Consider the following 17,372-nt stretch of genomic DNA (forward strand, 5'->3'; position numbering starts at 1 on the left):
AGCTGCCTGGTCTTCCCAGAGTCTTGTGTAGAAAGACTGTAGTGCAGGCCCAAACTTGCCTCACCGAGCCAACCCTTCTACAGGTTGCAATCTTGTTGCGTTGGGGCACCTGAGATTGAGAATACAATATTAGTGGGACTCCCTACTTCAGCTGTCTTTTGGGCAGTGACTCAATACAGGGATTGTGGCCCTTACTCTAGAGCCTAATCCCTCAGCCACTACTGGATATTCAAATTTTACCTCTCTCCAACAAGGTGAACAGCAGGTTCAGATCCAGTGGGGCCAACAGTTCCTTCTGAAGAAGTTCTTACAGCTGATGAGACCCTGTCTCAGGGAGGAAGACTGAGAAAGTCCTCTCCTGGGACTGACTGTGCCCCCCCCACCAATGTGGCTGAGCCCCTTGACCAGATCCAACAATAGGCTCATAGGGACTCACACTTTGAATGTCCATGCTCCAAGTCTCTTCTCTTTCCTCCTTTGGAGTCTAACCCTGCAGGTTAGTATATCCAGCACCTAGGCCAGCTGACTTTGAAGCTCTACACTATCCAATACACATGAACTGCTGTGCCAGTGCTGATCACAGAGAGCAGAATTCACCTCAGTTAGGTAGTGTGTGAAGAGCCCTTCCTCAGGATACCACTCTTGCAAGGGTTGTTAGGTCCTGAACCAATGCTCTCCCTAACTGGCTACTGGATGTGCCTTCTCTGGACCTCCCTGGCCGGAATCCAGTGCAGGCCAATGGGAGACACTGCCTGTGTCTGGCCCTCAGCAACCTTTTTGGAGCTACAAGAAATCCAGAGTTTGTGACTCTCTACTGGGCCCAGGTGCACATGGAAATGCCAGCTGCACAGCTAGGCTGGCGCTTACCCACTCTGGGCCTGGAGAAAAAGTCCACTTAAAAAGCCAAGGCTCCCTGAGTTCCTCCTTCTGCAGCCTCTGTCTGCTGGCTGCTTGTTGGACTTGGCTGCTGAAAAAACCTGTGCTAGAGACTAGAGCCTGCAGCAGTTCAGGGATTAGGAAAAGTGGTGGGTGTGACTCTGCCCCTTGACCCCAAGTGTCAGTCTGTCCAGACTTTCTTCACAGACTTCAGCAAAGTGTAGCCTCAGGAGTCCAGTGGGTGCAGCCTCTCAGATCCAGAGGTGTGGTCTGCCTGCCCTCCAGACAGTTTCAACTCAGTCTCCCGTGAGGTGGAAGCACCAGTCTTTGACTCAGGAGTGTGTGAGAGGGGTATCTCCAGTTTCAACACCAGAAAACCGAGTCACTGACACACCCTCTGCTTCCTAACCTCTCAGAATGACCTTTCGCCCTGACTGGAGCAGGAGAGACTTCCAAGGGTGGAGCAGTTGCTTTTCCCCAGGCTGATGCCACTCAGAAGGGATTGTTCCTCCCAAGAAAGATGGTGACTGCAGTATTGGAGAGTGAGTCATCACAGGAGTTCTGGTGGCCATTCTCCACAGTGTCTCTCCCTGAGCCTCTGTAAAGCCAGAAGCCAGGGCTGCCACTATCACAGCAGCCTGGCCCATGCAGATTCGCATTGGATTCGGACAGTTGGTAAAGAAACAACAGAGCCAAAAACTGGTGGGCCATCTTCTTTAATTCTAGCTTGCAGCCGGCGGGCAAGTAAAAAACACACTGGGCTCCAAAACCCACTCACATTCAGTGCTTTATAAGCTACTGATTTATCCGAGTTTCCTAGAATCAAAGGTTCCTAGCTCACCAGACTTATTCACCTCTGTTCCCCATCTCCTTCCTTCTCCCTGCACAAACTCTGCACAAACTGGCCTTTCACTCAACACTCCGCCATCTTGGCTGCTTCTCCTGGCCTCCTCCACGTGGCCTTTCTCTGCTCTGCTCTCTAACGCTAATCCCAGGAACCAAGAGAGCAAGCTCCTGTTCTGCCCCCATTTTATAGTGTAGAAATCCAAAACTTTAATCCAATATACAAAATAGGGAAGTCTCTAATACAAAGTCACTTATCTGGGGCATGATGGGATTGTACCACCCCACATCAAAAAGGGTGGGGAAGGCTTAATCCCAAAACCAAGCCCCAGGCTACAAGGATTCTGCCTGCCCACAGCCCACAGAGACACACATTAATATCACCTGGGCAATGGCCTCCACGTGGGCAGCACAATCTTTAACAAAGTGAGCATAATATATTTTATCTGCCCAACAGCCTCCAACTTTACACTCTCCTCATGCAACTCTTAGTCCTCTCAGCTCTCTCTCATACAGAGCCCTGGGTAAGTGGCTGTGAATGAGATTTTCTGCGTGGACACTTTATGATGGTGTCTGCTTCTCAAAAAGCTCAGTCTCTTTCTCGCAGACAGAAACCTGGCTCTTTTCACCACCAAGTGCTGTGTGGCCACCTCTTTTGGGCTCTGAGGCTCTAGGCTGGGGCTCTGGGCCTCTCAGGGTGAACCCTACTCTCAGTGAGAGTCTCTCCGGACTCTCAGCCAGCGCTCACTCCTGGGAGCAGGGCAGCCTTTTCCACATCTCTGCCCTTCCTACCAGTCTTGGTATGGCTTCTTCTGTGATCCTTGGTTATAAACTCCTCATCATTTAGTTCAAAGTTGGTTGTTCAAGATGATTATTCTTAAATTAAATTGTAGTCCAGTTTGGTCCTTGGAGGTTGCAGTTGGAAAGTCCGCCTACTCTGTCACCATCTTGGAATCCCTCACGTGTCTCTATTCTTTCCTCTGCATCATTTCTAGAGTTTTATATTTGATAATACAAATTCTCTTCTTTATACAGTCAGTTCTATTTTATATGCTTGCTAGTTCATTCTTGATCTCTTACATTGAATTAATTTTTAGAATTTGTTTGTTTTTAAGTTTTAATCTGTTTTGTAAAGTACTGTTTTGTTCATTAATTTGTTTTCTGAGTGCATTAAATTGCCTGTCTGTGTTTTCTTGCATGTTCTTGAGTATTTACAGAACTGTAATCTTGAAGTCTCTGTTATTTATATCTCAAATTTTAGTCTTTGTTTTCTTGAGATTTTTTATTTCTTTCTCAACTGCACTGCTCCTTTGGTTATTTATGATATTTGATGGATTCCTTCTCTCTCTAGGCATCTGTATGAGTGGCTCTTTTCTAGCAGATTACAACCAAGGGTCTTTCTATTATTTTCCAGTAGGTGATGCTAATTTACAAGTTTTAGTTCTGTGAAATACCCATGCTGACCCCCACCACTGTGCTGGTAGCTTCAGTCAGTGTAGCCCTGTTGTTGGGGGGTGGGGTAACTTGAGGAATCCAGCTGCCTTTATTTCCTTCCAGCCTCCTTTGTACCTCAACAGGGGACCAGACACAGAACACCCACTTGCTCAGGGTGTCACTTGTTCTGTACTGTCAAGTTGACAGTTATTGGTTATGAGGCTGCTACTCTGTACCCTGAAAACAAGGGCTAAGGGAGGCAAGTACTTGAAGTCTGAAGGACTGTGGGGCTTAGCATCTCTGCAGGGAGTGGCTACTGTGGGCCAAATGCAGAACAACTGCGACATTGTCCTGGCTCTGCATTCCCTGCATAGGTCCTTGCACTGAACTACTGCTCCCATTGTTCTCTCCTGTTGGAGTTCCCACAAAATCTCTCCACTCTTCCAAGGAGAAGAAAACCTAGACACAGTGAGTTTCTCCCCTCTCTGGGCCCTGTGAACCCTCAGCTGCAGGGCTGCATCCTTGGATCCCTTTCCCCCCCTACATCTGCTTCCCCATACCCATCTCTACTGGCTTCAGTGCATGGACCTCTCAGGCATGCGTGTATGGCAAGCTGGGGTTCCTTCAGTGAGTTATAGCTGTTCAAATTGTCTTCTTTCTTTCTTTCTTTCTTTCTTTCTTTCTTTCTTTCTTTCTTTCGAGAGGAGGGGAGATAGTGATATAGACTGCTGCATGCACCCTGACCGGATTTACCTGGCAACCATTGTCTGAGGCTGATGCTCTAGTACCGAGTTATTTTTAGCACCTGAGACCAATGCTGAGACCAACCAAGCTATCCTCAGTGCCCAGGCCAATGCTCTAATCAATTGAGCCACTGGATGCAGGAGAGGAATAGTGAGAGAAGGGTGAAAGGAAGGGGGAGAGAAATAGATGGTTGCTTTTCTTATATGCCCTGACCAGAATTGAACCAGGGATGTCCATATGCTGGACTGACACTCTATCCACCGAGACACCAGCCAGTGTCTCAAATTGTTGAAGTTTTAAAGGGAGAGATCAAGATCTTTCATGCCACCGTTCCTCTGATGTCTTGAGATATTTTATTTTTTCAAACAAGTTTACAACTTCTTGCCTCTAGTTTCTCTTTCTGCCAATCCCATGATGTAACTGGATTATTTTTATGCTGTCAAAGTTCTTATTCAGTTCCTTGATGTTCTCACTAAGTTTATTGAGTATCTTTATAACCACTGTGTTGAACTCTGTATATGGTCGTTCGCTTGTCTCCATTTCATTCACTTCTTTGTCTAGAGATTTCTTCTGTTCTTTCATTTAGGACCTGTTTCTTTGTCACTGTATTTTGACTCCTTTTCTATTTTTGTTTCTATGTATAGGGATAGCTGTTACCCCTCTTGGACTTGGTAGAGTAACCTTGTATAGTAGGTGTCCTGTAGGGTTCAGGCATGCAGTTTGTTTAGTCAGCTGAGCTGGACATTACAGATGCACCACTGTGTGGGCTGTGTGTGTTGTCCTGTTGTACTTGACCCTTGACTGCTGTTGGTGTCATTTGGAGGGATTGATCCCCCCCCCCAGGCTGATTGGCAGTGAGAACCGGCTAAGAGTACAGTGGAAGAGATGCTGTGCAGGACCTGATCCTATGGAGTAGGACTTTCTTCAGCAGGGCTTCGGTGCTCACCAAGTCTGCTCCTCGAGTATATCTCTGGTGAAAGTGGTAAGGTTATAATACAGTTTGGTCTGAACCTGTTCTCTAGGTGTACTGGCTCTGGGGGCCTCCCAGGAGGTGCAAGGTCAGCCACTATCTGTGCCCTGCCTGAGGCCACCAGGCATGAGCACAGAGCACTGTACTGGTAGCTGCTACTTGTGCTGCTCTTGGAGGTGTCAAGAGGAGGCCAAGCTGTGAAGCAAGGCTGGCTGCCACTAGTGCCCACCTGGGGCCACTTAGCAAGAGGTATAGGGTACTCAGGGGCCAGGTGCTGCTTGTTTGAGAGGGTTTAGGAAAGACTGAAACATGAGGCAAGAGAGGCCATTTGTATTGAAAAGCCACTGGAAATAGCTTGTGTAGGCCCAGAGTTGTGTGGGATGAAGTCTCAGGGAATGACCGGGACCGGGTGACCAGTGTGAGCCAGATTGATGGAGTCTCAGATTTGGCATCCACCTGTGAGCTCTGTGTGTCTATACAGAGGTCTTAGAAAAGGAGCAATGCCTCTGCCAGCTCTTTAATATGGTAGTAAGCTGTCCTCTTCCCCCTCAGCTCTTGCCCTGATGCCAGAAAATTAAGTTCTGAATTATATAACCCTGGTTCCTTTTAATCTGTTTTCCCAGTGCTGGAGCTCAGAGAGAGTGAGTACGTCTGTACAGGCCTTTTAAGGGGAACTGCCTGGGACCCCAGGAGCCCTCTGTCTCACTTAGCCACATTTTCTCCTGGTTTTTACAGCCAGAAGCTATGGAGACTTTTCTTCTCTGGGCTAGGAGGCTGGGTTTGGGGCTGGGACCCTTCACTTCTTTGAGGGAACTTCCACAGGTGAGATATTCCTCCCATTTTTATCCATCATACATGGGTATGGGACCAGCCTATTCTGTATCTCTACCCCTCCTACCAGTCTCAGTGTGGTTTCTTTTATAAATTCCTAATTGTTGGACTTCTATTTAGCTAGATTTCAGGCATTTCTGAATAATGGTTGTTCTGTAGTTCAGTTGTATTTCTGATGTGGTTGCGGTGGTATCCTCATACATTAGATTTCAGGATCTCAACCATCCACCAAATAGTACTGAAATCTGACTGTTCATTGTATGTGCCTGGGCTCTGCCCTAGTGATTTTGATATAATGGTCTCAGATGGACCCCAGACAAAGAGTTTTTTAAATACTCCTCGCTAAACTCAAGGAACTAATCATTTTATTTTTTTCCAGAAATTTTATCTTTCTAATAGGACTTCTGGTGCTAGACAGGAAGAAAATAAAACTTTCACCTTCTTACATATCATTGCATTTTTATAATCTGAAGACACATGACTTATTTCTCATTTATCTCAATCTATTCACAATTATTTAATTTTTAAATGTCAATCCTTGGTAATATAAACTCTAAATTTTTTTTCAATTTTTCTTATGAATTATCAATGCATACACAATGTGATTGTTTGATGCTTATTTTTTCACTTCTTCTGGCTTTGTTTTAGCTTTGTGTCAAATTTCTCTGTAAGGAGATTAAATACATGACAAGTCACATGACATGCAACCCATTTGTTACTTGCACAGGCAATGGAGTAAGTAATTAAAATTTTTATTTTAAGCAACATGCTTTGAAATTTAAATAAACAGTTGAGAGATTTACAAAATAATTTGTATGATTCTTTTTAAAATAATTTTTATATTATTTTTTATCATTTAACATTCTATACTTGATAGCTTGAAAATTACTTTTCTTAAAAAATCTTGCCAAACATTTTATTAGAAGAGTTAAAGTAGAAACATTTAACATAATTCTGGATGAATAAAATGTTTGGCAAATATGTGGCATGAGTGTGCTAAAAGCACATTTTTCACCATATAAACAAAATCATCTTATTTTTGTAGAGAGCAGGCAGAATCTGATAACTAAAGGTAATTAGAATTTTATTGCTTGTCTTGTTTGTTTATTTAGAATCTGGGTTGTTCTGTGAAGCTAGCACAAGCAAATGATGATTAATGGCATGTTACTGGCAATTGCCAATATGTGGGTTTGGCTGTGGGGAGAGTTGAAAGAATTTTTTAAAAATAAATTTGGCACAGAAGCTAGATGTATTTTTCAAGATATCAATAATTTCAAGAAAAAATTTGTGAAAATTTGTTTAATTTTTCTACTTAAGATAAATTCTCTGGAATAGATGACCTATCTGAAATAAATTATCTGTTGAATAAGTATAGAATATTCATTGGACTCTATTGAATGCCATCTTTGTACATAAAAAATTGTTTTATTTTCTGATTATTTCAGTTTTGCAACAATTTTGACCATTGTCATTGTCATAAAGGGTATGCCCCTCCTCATTGCGTGGAAACAAAAGGAGAATTTGGAAGTATCGATGATGGGCACATCGTAAAAAAAAGTTAGTGTCTTTAAAGTTTTAGTAATGAAACATAATATTAAAGAGAATAAAATAGGTTACAAGCTAGATTAACAACCGAAGTCAAAATACAGTTTAATTTTATTTGTAAAATTAAAAAATAGCATATATTTGTACTCATCTTCCTATATCAACATTGACATTGTTTACTAAAATAAAGTATACCCAATATTAGGCACTTTTATAAGTAGAAATTCCAGTGTCTGTAATTTGACTAGTTAATTTAGATTGATTGCTCATTTCGGTTTGTCTCAGATATTCCTAGTTTAAAATGGTGTTAGTACTCATTGTTGTATTAATGCCACTAGAATATTTCAGGAAATCTTTTATTCTTTTCTTCTGGATTATAGGAGTTCCAATTCTATCTTTTGACATTTCCTCTTTAGAACTCCCCTTCCCCCACTCCAAGTTTCCTGAGCATTATTTTGAGATCAAGCAGGTCTGGATGAGACTTAGGAACAACTGGGTGATACTCCCTGTTCCAGAATGTATGGAAGCCCACCTAAAATAACCTGGGAGCAGTAGAGGGCTGTCCACCCTTACTCCCTTTCCTTTTGGGCCAAATAAATAATGAAACTCCTGGGCAGACCTATCTGTAGCTTAGATGCTAGGGATTAGTCATAACTAAGATGACCAACTTTTTAAAGAACTAACACAAAGCTATATTTCGTGTGTATCAGACCAAAATAAAAACATGGTAAATTAAAATGTAACATTAGATTATATACATATATTATTTTGTCATAAATATAGGAAAAATAGATACTTATTTGAAATTACTTATTTTTGTAATTTTACCTTCACAATAATTTAGGATTTTCTAAAATGGGCCTCAGAATTCCTCCAGCCTCTACTCTTACCCAGTTCCAAAGCCATTTTTACATTTTTAAGTAATTGTTATAGCAGCACCTTTATTTTCAGTATAAAAATCTGTATTAGGATTCTTCAAGGGAACTGGACCAAGAGTATGTTTGTGTGTCTGTGCCTGTGTGCCAATGTGTATGTGTGTGTGTGTGTGTGTGTGTGTGTGTGTGTGTGTGTGTGTGTGTATATATATATATATATATATATATATATATATTAGGCTCATGTGATTATGGAGGCTGACAAGGCCCAAGATCTGCAGGGCAAGTTGGCATGCTTGGAGCTTTAAGATTAATGATGGTATACTTTTTCAGTCCAAAGGCTGGCAGGCTTGAGACCCAGGGAAAGCCAATGTCTTAGTTTAGGCAGAACTGAACTCTTATTCTCAAGAAGAAAGAACCTGCTCTTGTTCTCAAGAAATCAGCATTGTTTGTTGTTGTTTTTAAGACCTATAGCTGACTGGATGAGGCCTACTCATATTAGAGAAGGCAGTCTGCTTTACTCAGTCTATCAGTGTAAGTGTAATGTCTTTCCATAACATCCTCACAGAAGTTATCTGGGCACACACATGGTCCAGTCAAGATGATACATAAAATTAAACACTACACACATTAATAGTATTTGTTGGAAGAAATATACCAGGAGTCCTCTATAAAGTGTTGTTGGCAGGATGTACTTATGTGTATACACAGATCATTCTGAAAGACCTGAAAATTATTGATTTATAGTATAATAGACCTGGAATTTATTGATTGACAGTACAATAGATTTGGAATTTATTGATTGATAGTAGAATAATTCAAGAAACTAGGTAATTATGTAAGCTCTGTTTTTAATGGTATAAAACTGAGATAGCTTCTTTTATTAGCAATATTGTCTCCACTTTACTCAAAACTCTTATATCTTTTCATCTGAAGTCAATTTGACTGTTGAGGGAAAAAAATCAAGGGAAACATTTGGTAGATAATTCAGACTACTCTGGCAAAAAATCCTTTTTCTCTATACCTGATGTTTCACTATAATGTTCAGTGTGGGTATGATCTATGTTTTGGGGAGTCTGATTTGACAATTAAACCCTTGAGTCATAAATGTTAAAACACTTTGGGCTAATAAAAGGGAGGAGGTGAAAAGCCATGAATAATTAAATACCTGGATGATCCCCCAAAACATCTTTGGAATGAAATAGAAACCTTGAGGCAGATTATTGAGGACTAGTTTTAACCAATGGAATATGGAGACCCAGGGTAATTAATTAAATGAAGAACACCAAACTGAAAGGAAAGTTAGTAGAAAATATTCTTTCCTGGCTGTTTATTAGTAGTAGTTCTTGTTAAAACTAGACAGTATAAGGGAAAGAAGACCAATTTTTCTAGTTCCTGGAAATCCTGCTCATGCTTCTGAGGCCACCTGGGAATATATTATATTCTTTTCAAATAACTCATGTAGTATCATTGACCACCCAAAAGTTATACAAGTAGCTGAGAATCAATCTATATTGCCAGAGAGGCTAATCTCTTCATCTGATGCAGTGTCTTTCTGATGACAAGTATAATGCAATCCTTATCTTGATAATACTGGGAGCTCCAATCACACGCACAAAGCTGACAGACATAATGTGTTGAACTCCCTACGTTGAACTCAGCTGAAAAATCTTATGGGGAAGGAAAGGAGAAGCTCCGGGGCAGTTATAATAGGAGGATACAGAGACTCAATGATCGTTGGTAAGTGTGGCTGGAGAGTGGCTTCTCTGCCTGTCCGCTCCTTCATTGTTCCAGCTGGCAAAGCAGGGACAGAACGCTACTCCAAAGCCAGTGGGAGGAGGCAAGCCAGCACTCAGTGGAGAAAGCAATATTGACACAGTATAAATCCAGAAAGGTGGCTGGTCTACACAAAGAGGTGGAAACTGAGGAGCCACATTCTCAGTTGATAATGAGCAAGAACTGATGAGAAAAATGTAGATATCAGTACTAGGTAGTCAAACATGAGTTAATGCCAGGGTTAGCCATGCATTCTATAAAATAATCCTAGAGCCATTTTAATTTCCTGTTGTTACATATTTGACAAAACATCTTAGTTAAATAGCTAAGTTATTGAGTGACTACTAATTTTTAATTTTTAGAAAAAAATTGTAGTGATAGAAATTAAATGCCACATTTCTCAGGTTTAATTCTCACATGTAGGTGTAATCCGAATAATCTCTGGGATATACATGTTTAAACTTTAGAAAAACTGTATCAGAAAAGAATTAGAGAAATGTTTGCAAGTATTAAACATGTGCTTCATGAAAGGACATTTGCCTTCAATAAAAGAAATCACCATATGGTGGAAGGTAGAATATATTTATATTAAATCATCACTAATAACAGCTTATTTTGTACATTTGGGTTTATTTTATTTTATTATATGCATAATGTAGATGAATGAAATATTTATTGTTTGGGAATAGTGTTGGTGATGATAGCTTCTCTACCTTTTCATTTGGTTAATAAAATCTCTGACATAATTTGAAATGGATATTTTCTATTCTAGGTAGAGCTTCAGTGGACCAAAAACCTGCTTTTCCAAAACACAAATTTCAACTCATTTTCTACATTTCTTTACCTGTGCTAATCATCATGATTATTGCTGCTATTGTAATAAAGCAGGATAAAATAAAATATCTATGCTACAGAAGTGAAACTGAAAGTGAGAGGTATATATATATATATACAACTTTTAATAACTAAGTCAAGAAAAAAGGTATTCAGGTTTCATCATCAATAATCTAAGACTATAGATAAGGTGATATGAGGAGAAGCCTAGGAATAAATTTCAAATTGGTTTGATGTCTTCCATGTTTTTCTAGTTTTACTCAATTTGACACCAGAAGCACTTTACCAGGACATATGAATGCCTTGAATACTGCAGTTTATTCAGTCTTTTTGTCCATTGACTCTATCTCACTAGTTATATTGTTCACAAACTTTATGAGTATAAGGTGGCATTGCATTTTGGGAGAACTTTCAAAAAATAGATGTTTTAGATACACAGTCTCAGACCAGTGGTAAACAACTTTATTAGAGCACCTCTTCAAATAGAGATAATAACCATGAACCTGCCTTCATAATATTTATCTCCCTGAATATTGATATTACTGATTTGTAAAGTTATTTCTTAACTAGAAATTACATATGTAGTTCATATTATCAGGTTATGGGGACAGAATTACATGTATCCTTAGAAAACCCAATTTCAACTTCTAAAATATTGCATGTAAAAATTATATCTTGAACAAGTGATTTAATCTTTGTAATCTTAAATTTATTCTCCATGACTCTATACAGTGGGAGATAATAGCTTTCCAATCCATTGTACACTTAGGTACACCAAATTAATATGTGAAATCACCATGTTATATTTAATCAGTTACACAAATATATATTTATGGGCCTAGCATGCTTCTGCTGTACATCTTTGCTACCTGTGTGAGTTACACAATTATTTAAACATCATTATTAAGGCCCTTATTAACAATTTACTATGTTTCCCACAGAAGTATTTGCCGCTAGTTTTACCTTCCAAAAATTGATAAGTGGAACATACATATGTGTTCTGGGAGAAAGGAGAGAAATATGTACAAATACTAGAAAATTTAACTGAAAGTTTTGACTACTACTTAATGGTTTTGGCTGAATTTGACCTGAGGAGTTAGAAATAACATAGAATAAAGGGGCCTGTCTGTAAGAATGTGGCCTTATAACAGAAACCCTGGAGTAAATGGAAAATGAGAATGAGACAAGTTAGTCAACAAAGCAAGGTGGTGATGGCATTTGTTCTAATATTGAGTCTGCATCTGTTTTGTTTGTATTATGTTATTTTGTTAAAGGAAAATATTGCATTTAATGAATCACTGTGTTTCTTTGAAAATATCCTTTATTCAAATAGGCATTTAATGAAGATTTTAAAATTTTTCCACTTTAAAATAATTTTAATTTTATAGATCTGTGTCAGAAGAAAACAGCAGTTACAGCAAGCTATCCCTAAGTGAAAGGTGAGTGTAGAACAATATGATTAATCATTTTGTATTGTATGTTTTGATTATTGTTTGGGAGCACTTGAGAATTGTTAATTTGAAACCAAAACATGTGTTCACAATATTCTTTATGGTTCTCAATGTAAGTTACTTTATAATTCTTAACAATAAAACTTTGCTTCATGATATCTCACCCTCTCTTCCCTGACCTACACTAAAGGAGTGGCTTTTGTTCACCTTTGCTAAAATCTATGAGAACATATATTATGGGATTTTGTGTGTGTGTATTGAATGTAAGAAGCACTTATATCCTAATGACATGTTACTGCCATGTAAAAGGAGAACTGATATAAGGGACACCATATGTGTTTATCGTTATAGTATTATCTCAGAAAAAATTATTGTTAATAAGATAGAGACTTAGAGATTTTATTGGTTTTACTGTATTAATTCATGTAGGAAAGTAAATTGAGAGATAAGACTTGAATAATCAAACACATCACTTTATAAAATTAGATATTTCCTTTTTATTATCAGTATAATAAAATTTTCCTTAGCAAATGGTGGTAGAATATAAAAAGAATATTTTTTCCTGGCCAATTTGCTCGGTGGATAGAACGTCGGCCTGGTGTGCAGATGTCCTAGGTTCAATCCCCAGGCAGGACACATATAGAAAGTGAACATCTTCTTCTCTCTCCCTTCCTCTTGCCCTTCTTTCCCTCTTCCTCTTCCACAGTCAATGGCTCAGTCAGTCTGAACATCAGCCTCAGGTGCTGAGGATAGCTCAGTTTATTCGAGCATCAGCCCCAGATAGGCATTATTGGGTAGATCCTATTTGGGGCCCATGCAGGAGTCTGTCTCTGTATCTCCCTTCCTCTCACTTAAAAGAGAGAGAGAGAGAGAGAGAGAAAATATTTTAATAGCATCCAAGATCATTTTTCAAGTTCTGTCTTCATCCTTGCATTACAAAGTTGCACATTGATATTTATGTAACAAATGTTTACATACATGCTTGAACTGAGGAATTTTTAAATTTTAATAGCACTATTAAGTGTGGAAAATACCATCCTAATCTTGTGGTCAAGGCAGAGAGTTTTAGGTTCTACAAAAATTTAGGAACATCTCTGTTTTCTAGGCAAGTGTATACTTGAATCTTTTTAATCACAGTGAAATGCATATTATAGAACTGAACAATCAAATGTACTTTTTCCATTATACTTTCTGTCAAAGAGATAAAAATATAACTCAATGCTCTCAAAGACTATGGATAGAAAGAAATAATTAAGGAAAGAGCAGAAATAAATTAAAAGGAAAATAAACAGAAAAATAACAAAAAATAATCAGAACCCCAAACTTACTATTTGAAAAGAATAAGTGATAAAAAATTACCTACTAGTTCAAAACAAAAAGAGAAAAGCTATAAATGGTCAATATCAGGTAGTAAAATTGCACAATTTTTATCTTTTAGACATTAGCAGAAAAGAGGGTACTAGCAACAACTTAAAATCAATAAATTGAAGTTTATAGATGAAATACATCAATACAACATGATACTGGTATAAAAACAATAAAAATCAACAAGATAGAATAGACAGCACAGAAATCATTCCACACATATATGATCAATGGGTTTTTGAAAATGGAGCCAAGGGCTTTGGCTGGGTTGCTCAGTTGGTTGGAGCACCACCCTGACATTCCAAGGATGTGGATTTGATACCTGGTTGGGGCACATAATAAGAACCAATTGGTGATGCATGAACAGATAGACCAACGGATCAATGTTTCTCTCTCTCTCTCTCTCTTTGTCTCTCTCCCTTCCTCTTGCTCTAAAAACCAATAAATTAAAAGAGGAAGGATGGAAGAAAGGAAGGAAGGAAGAGAAGGTAAGGAAAAAGGAAGGAAGGGAAATGAAGGGAAGGGAAAGGAAGGGAAGGGAAAGAAATAGAAGAAAAGGGAAGGGTGCCAAGAACACACAATGGGGAAAGGATAGCCTCTTTAACAAATGGTGTTGGGAAAACAGAATACCCACAAACAGAAGAATGAAGTTAGACAAAACATGGATTAAAAGCTTATATGTGCTCCTAACTCAGTAAAAGTCATAGAAGAAAATATAGGGAAAAACTTTATGACATTAGTTTTGAGAATAAATTTTTGGATTGACACAAAAATACAGGTAACAAAAGCACAAAAATAGACACCTGGGACTGTATCAAACTAAAAAGCTTCTGCACAGCAAGAGAAACATCCAACAGGTGAAAGACAACCTATAGAATTGAAGAAAATATTTATAAAATATATATCAAGTAAAAGGTTAACTGCCAATATATATAAAACTCCCACTGTCAATACTCAAAACAAAAACAAACAAACAAAAACATTGATAACCTGATTTACAAATGGGTTAAAGACTTGACTAGGCTCTTATCCAAAAAGCCATACTGATGGCCAGCAGATATAGGAAAATATGATCAGCATAATTAATCATCAGGGAAATGCAAATCATAACCATAATGACTACTTTTAGAATGGCTATCATTGAAAAAACAAATCAACAAGTGCTGGCAAGGATGTGGAGAAATTGGAAGCATTGTACAGAGTTGGTGGCGATGCAATTTAATGTATTCCACTATGCAAAACTCTTGAAGATTCTACAAAAAATTAAAAATAGAACTACTATATGATCCAATAATTCCACTTCTGGATATTTTTTCTAAAATACTTGAAACCAGGATCTCAAAGCAATATTAGGAGCTCCATGTTTATTGTAGCACTGTTTACAATAACCAAGATGGGGATACAGACTAAGTGTCCATCAATGGATGAATGAATAAAGAAAATGGGATGTATACATACAATGTGATGTTGTTCAACCATACAAAAAGAAAATCTTGCATATGTGACAACATAGATGAACTTAGAGGACATTATATTAAGTGAAATAAAACAGTTATAGAAGGGCAAGTAACTGCATTATTCCACTTATATGAGGAATCTAAAATAGTAAAACCCATGGAAACAGATAGTAGAATGAAGGTGCCTCAGAATGGAAAAAGGGGAAGAAGTAGTGTTGAGTCAATGAGGATAAAGTCTCAATTAATGCAAGATGTATAAGTTCTAGAGATCTGCTGTACAACATTGTCCCTATTGTTAACAATAATGTTTTGTACACTTAAAAATTTTGTTAAAAAAGGAGATCAAATTTAAGTATATTTAACCACAAAACATTCAAAATTTCAAAAGTGGAAGAAGTTTCACTTCCCAAAAGACTTCCTTATAAAAGGAAAAAGGGAAGTCACAGTGTGAAGAAAGATTTTTGTAATACGTATTTCCAATGAAAGGACTCATGTTCAAAATATATGCATTTAGAATCCCTATAAATCAATTTAAAAAAAGGTGGGAGAACCTAGTAGTCAAAATATTTGAAGAAATACTTCACAAAAGATGATACTGAAGGGGCTCAAAACATGAAAATTTGCTCAAAATCATTATGCATCAGAAAAAGAGAAATAAAAATAAAAATAGAGGTCTCTACACTTTTATAGGGGTGGATTAAATGAAAAGAACTGACATCAAGTGTTGGTAAGAGTAAAAGCAAGTAGGACTCTCGAACATGTTGCATGTGGGAGTATATATTATTCCAGTGTATTTTTTATTACACTTCAGCAGTTTAGCATCCTCTGAAACTACTAGGTTTCAATCAAATTTGCAACTTACATTTTCATTTTTAAAACTGCCATACCTATCATATTTAAATTTATATTTACTTTATAATTAATTATTATCTAGACTTATGACAAAGGTAATTTCCCATGAATTTTTAACTTAATTATTGAAAATATTTTTCTTCCCTTTTCCATTCAACTTGAAGCTGTCTTCTCTCCCTTTTTTACCTTCTAACTTCCTATGGATATTATACTAAGTAAAGTTAATCCTCTTCTTTTCCAACACGAAAAATCTATATAATATGTAGGTTTCCATTAATTTTAAATAAACAGTCAAAATGTTTTGGCTTCAGGAGTACAGAGAATTGAGGAAAAATTTGTGATATGAAAGAAAAATAGGAATATTCAGGTAAACTTTGCTATCAGAACTAAACTAACAATAATTTAAAATATAGATAATTTAATTTTCAAACTGTATTTTTCTGAGTTTTAAATGTTTTATCAAATATTTATTAAGCTATTTATGTTACCTAAGTTGATATATGAATTAAGGATATTTTTTCCTAATTAATACACAAAGATGATTTTTATTAACAATACACATATCTTCTTAAATGTTTTTCTAAGTAGAATATAAAATACGTTTTTTCTTTTAACTTATAGACTATATAGGCAACTTTTCATATCTTAAATTTAGGCTCATATTTTTTGTGACATGATATTTATTTTGAAAATGAAAAATAATTTATTTTTAAAATCTATTATTATGAATATTTAGACTACTTCCAATTTTTTAATGTTGCAAACTTCCTGTAAATAACATCTTTAAATGGCCTGACCAGGTGGTGGTACAGTGGAAAGAGTGTGGGTCTGGGATACAGAAGACCCAAGTTTGAAACCCCAAGGTTGCCTGCTTGAGTGCAGGCTCATCCAGCTCGAGTGCTGACTCACCAGCTTGAACGAGGGATCACTGGCTTGAGCATAGGTTAATAGACATGATCCCATGGTCACTAACTTGAAGCAGAAGGTTGCTGGCTTGAGCAAGAGGTCACTGGCTTGGCTGTAGCACCCTAGTAAAGGAACATAGGAGAAAGCAATCAATGAACAACTAAGGAGCCATAATGAAGAATTGATGCTTTCATCTCTCTTCCTGTCTGTCTGTCTGTCTGTCTCTCTCTGTCTTTCTTGCTGAAAAAAAAAAATCTTTAAATGGATACATGCTTTGGAACAATTGTCCAATTATATAGCCTGTGATAAATGCCTAGAAGAGAGATTGATCAAAGCATAAATATAGTATGTACAACTTTATTGTTTTTTGCCAGTTATTACCAAATTATCTATTTGTAATAATCACCACCAATCTGTTTGTATCAAATTCTGTCTTTATAAGTTATTTATTTTTAGTCAATTAGACATGTGAGTGGTGTATTATCTGAGAGATAGCATATCTTTTTATTTGTAAAGTAAGAGGAGGGGAAATAGAGAGACAGACTCCTGCATGCACCCTGACTGGGATCCACCTGGCAACCCCCATCTGGGGCCAATGCTTGAATCAACCGAG

The 17,372-nt window shown here is 37.6% G+C and overlaps 1 protein-coding gene across 1 annotated transcript in view; it reads left to right on the forward strand.

The window, feature by feature from the left end:
- The window catches only part of LOC136309276 (disintegrin and metalloproteinase domain-containing protein 5-like), a 114,709-nt gene that overhangs the window by 82,113 nt on the left and 15,224 nt on the right, over positions 1-17,372 (forward strand). Inside the window, exons 9-10 of the mRNA XM_066237504.1 lie at positions 9,780-9,958; positions 12,117-12,167. Of these exons, the coding sequence (XP_066093601.1) occupies positions 9,780-9,958; positions 12,117-12,167 (230 nt within the window). The remainder of the gene's footprint in view (positions 1-9,779; positions 9,959-12,116; positions 12,168-17,372) is intronic.

This window comes from Saccopteryx bilineata, chromosome 6 (genome assembly GCF_036850765.1).
Source record: "Saccopteryx bilineata isolate mSacBil1 chromosome 6, mSacBil1_pri_phased_curated, whole genome shotgun sequence".
NCBI classification, from domain to species: Eukaryota; Metazoa; Chordata; class Mammalia; order Chiroptera; family Emballonuridae; genus Saccopteryx; species Saccopteryx bilineata.